This window comes from Argentina silus (genome assembly GCF_951799395.1).
Source record: "Argentina silus genome assembly, chromosome: 8".
Taxonomy (NCBI): domain Eukaryota; kingdom Metazoa; phylum Chordata; class Actinopteri; order Argentiniformes; family Argentinidae; genus Argentina; species Argentina silus.
The window spans coordinates 13,926,880-13,930,238 of NC_139662.1; the positions used below are offsets into that span (position 1 = coordinate 13,926,880).

Below are 3,359 nucleotides of genomic sequence, written 5' to 3' on the forward strand. Positions count from 1 at the left end.
GCAGAGCAGAGATGGAGCAGAGAGAGAGAGAATGAGGAAAATGAAATGAGAGAGTAGAGTCAATATCTCTGGTGAACGATTTAACCCTAATTAGGAGATGTTGGAGAGAGAGGGAGAGAGAGAGAGAGAGAGAGAGAGAGAGAGGAAGAGAGAGAGAGAGAGAGGGAGAGAGAGGGAGAGAGAGAGAGCGGGAGAGAGAGGGAGAGAGAGAGAGAGAGAGAGAGAGGAAGAGAGAGAGAGAGAGAGAGAGAGAGAGAGAGAGAGATATTGAGACATGGTGAGTCTTAGTGGATTTGAGTGAGAGTCAGAAAGTCAGTTGGAGTGCAGTGACCCGTTGCATGCTCAGTAAAGCTCTCCCCTCTCTCATGCCAGGTTGTGAGTGCCTCCTCTAAGCTTCTACCAGTGTCTCAGTCAGCCGTAGAAGCATTAAGGAATTACTACTGCTTTTTACTTCCCACCAAATAAACTGTGTGTGGCAGCTGTTCATTTAAAAAGAGCAGGCGGAGATGTTTGCTTTGGCACAAACACCCCAGGAGAGAGAAAAACCAACAACTGGACAGGATTTCATGGTTTTCTGATTCATGATTTCCTTTAGCCACCCAAGCTGAGAAAACAGCTCAAAAACTCAACTTTGCCCCCCCCCACCCCCCCACCCCCCCCCCCCCCCCCCCCCCCTCTCCATCTCTCCCCCCCCCCTCTTCCCCTCTCTCTCTTTCTCCTGTAGGTGAAGCTGGACGAGCGAGTGATGCGGACGGAACAGGGCCTGCTGTTCCGTCGTGTGTTCCGCCCGGACGCCGGCGTCTACGTGTGTCGCTCCCGTGAGCATGGCTTCACCCGGACCCTGGCCCGCCTGGCCCTGGAGGTCCTGCAGGGGGAGACACTGAGCCAGCTGCTGGCCCGCGACGAGCCAGGCTCCGACGCCCTGGGGGGGGTCAAGGACCGGTCCGGGTACCGGGCGTGGCCTCCGTGCCACGCCTACAGGGGCGGCGTAGGCGGGGCCCCCCTCAGCCAAGCCCGTTCCTGGTTTAAGGACATCATGCAGCTGATTGGACCGTCCAACATTCCGCACGTGGAGGAGTACTGCGAGCGCATGTGGTGCAGCGACAAGCTGCGGCGCAAACACAAGAGCATGCTGGACAAGTACCGGCAGGCGCAGGAAAGCGCACGCAAGGCACGCAACAAGTCTTCCGGGGAACGCAACCGGACGCCGCGCGACGTCAGCCACAGAGGGTAGAGGAGAGACGATAGGAGAGGAAAAGGAGAGGAGAGGAAAAAGAGGAGGACTAAGAGAAGGAGGGGACTACGTGACAGGATGCATTAAAGAGAGAGAGAGAGACAGAGAGAGGAGGTTGTAACATCGACGGAGAGACAGCACAGAAAGACCGCACGGTCACAGAGAAGTTAGAGACGGAGACAGGCGTTCATGTTGGGGAAGGAGGAGAGAGAGAGAGAGAGAGAGAGAGAGAGAGAGAGAGACAGAGACTCATCAGGTCAAGAAGCTTCTAGAAGAATCCTCTAAGCTCCAACAGGAAGACCCCTCTCCACAAGGGACCCTCCTCTCCACACACCCCTGTAACCTCAGTGGCTCTCTGTAAGGCGTGGGTTGACTGTGTGTACTACAGTGTAAATAGATGCTGGACTGCTATAACCTAACTCTGACTGATGACCTTTGTTGTGACCTCTTTACTGATGTTTTTGTTCCTCCCAATCCCACCTACAGTACCCACCTCTGGGCTTAGTTCCCCATCTCTCACGCTGTATACACACACGCACATGCACACACACACACACACACACACACACACACACACACACACACACACACACACACACACACACACACACACACACACACACACACACACACACACACACACACACACACATACACTCACCGAGCACTTTATTTATGAACACTATACTGATACTGGGTAGGACCTCCCTTTGCTCTCAAAACAGCCTCAGTTCTTCGTGGCATTGATTCCACAAGATGTTGGAAACATTCCTTTGAGATTCTGGACCATGATGACATGATTGCATCACACAATTCCTGCAGATTTTTCAGGTGCGCTTTCAAGCTGTGAATATCCCGTTCTACCACATCCCAAAGGTGTTCTATTGAATTCAGACCTGGTGACTGGGAAGGCCACTGAAGAACATTGAACTCATTGTCATGTTCATGAAATCAGTTTGAGCCGACTTTTGCTTTGTGACATGGTGCATTATCTTGCTGGAAGTAGCCATTAGAAGATGGGTGAATTGTGGCCATGAAGGGATGGACACGGTCAGCAACAATACTAAAATAGGCTGTGACATTCAAGCGATGATTGATTGGTATTAATGGGCCCAAAGTGTGCCAAGAAAACATTCCCCACACTGTTACACCACCTCCACTATGAGAAGGTGTACAGGTTCCTAATAAAGTGTTCGGTGAGTGTAAATGCACACACAAATGCACACACACACCATGCAACATAATAAGCGCACTCACACACCACGCCAACCCGTAACACATGAGAGAATTTCTCCAAGTGAAAAAGTTGAGACGATTGTTGACGGTTCAACAGAGAAAAGTGCTCCATCAGATACTCCAGTTCCCACCATCCCCCTGCGTGTCGTAGTTCTCCTCACAAAGAAGGGAATAATACAGGGGTCAGCGGCAGCGGTGAAGCGTTCTGGTTTCTGCTTTGTAAACACTGGTCCTTTATTTAAATACAGGATTACCCATGTCTGGGCTCTGTTGTTTAAACACACAATCTTTTCACTGACAGATTCCCTAAAAAGCTTTCTCTCTCCTTCCAAAGGGCCAGGGGTGGAGGGGAGGAGGGGTGGAGGGGCAGAGGAGTGGAGGGGTAGGTGGGGGCTAACTCAGATAAAGGGACGGGGAGGGACGGGGACAGGGGGGTCAGGAGAGAGGGGTGGGGAGGGGGGGGGTCTAACTCAGTAAAAGGGACAGGCTGGAGGGGGAAGATCAGGAGAGGCGGCAGAGGGGAGTGGTAAAAGAGACGGGAGGGGAGGGGGAGGGAATCTGGTTGGGGTTTGAGTAAGAAACAGGGTCACTGAAGGGGTCTTGGAGATAGTGTGGGGGAGATTTTATAATGTGGACAGTTGGAGGATAGGGATTTTCAATAAGGTTGGATATGCAATCAGGGACAGGCGTATCCTCTTTGGGACAGTAGTTTGTCATTGTTGTTTGACGGTCAGGTGGTTCACTCCCTTCCTTTCTCCCCTTGATCGCTTTTACTGGCATTTAGATTGGCAGGTACAGTAGAGGAGGAAGAGGAGGACAAGAGGAGGAAAAGGTGGAAGGGTGGAGTAGAATGAAAGAGAGGAAATAGGAAATAAGGGCACTGAGGTAA

The 3,359-nt window shown here is 51.7% G+C and overlaps 1 protein-coding gene across 1 annotated transcript in view; it reads left to right on the forward strand.

The window, feature by feature from the left end:
• sema3bl (sema domain, immunoglobulin domain (Ig), short basic domain, secreted, (semaphorin) 3bl) overlaps positions 1 to 2,801 on the forward strand; it is a 43,776-nt gene extending 40,975 nt beyond the window's left edge. Inside the window, exons 12-13 of the mRNA XM_083676058.1 lie at positions 394 to 410; positions 725 to 2,801. Of these exons, the coding sequence (XP_083532184.1) occupies positions 394 to 410; positions 725 to 1,234 (527 nt within the window). The 3' untranslated portion in view covers positions 1,235 to 2,801. The remainder of the gene's footprint in view (positions 1 to 393; positions 411 to 724) is intronic.
• The last annotated feature ends 558 nt before the right edge of the window (positions 2,802 to 3,359 follow it).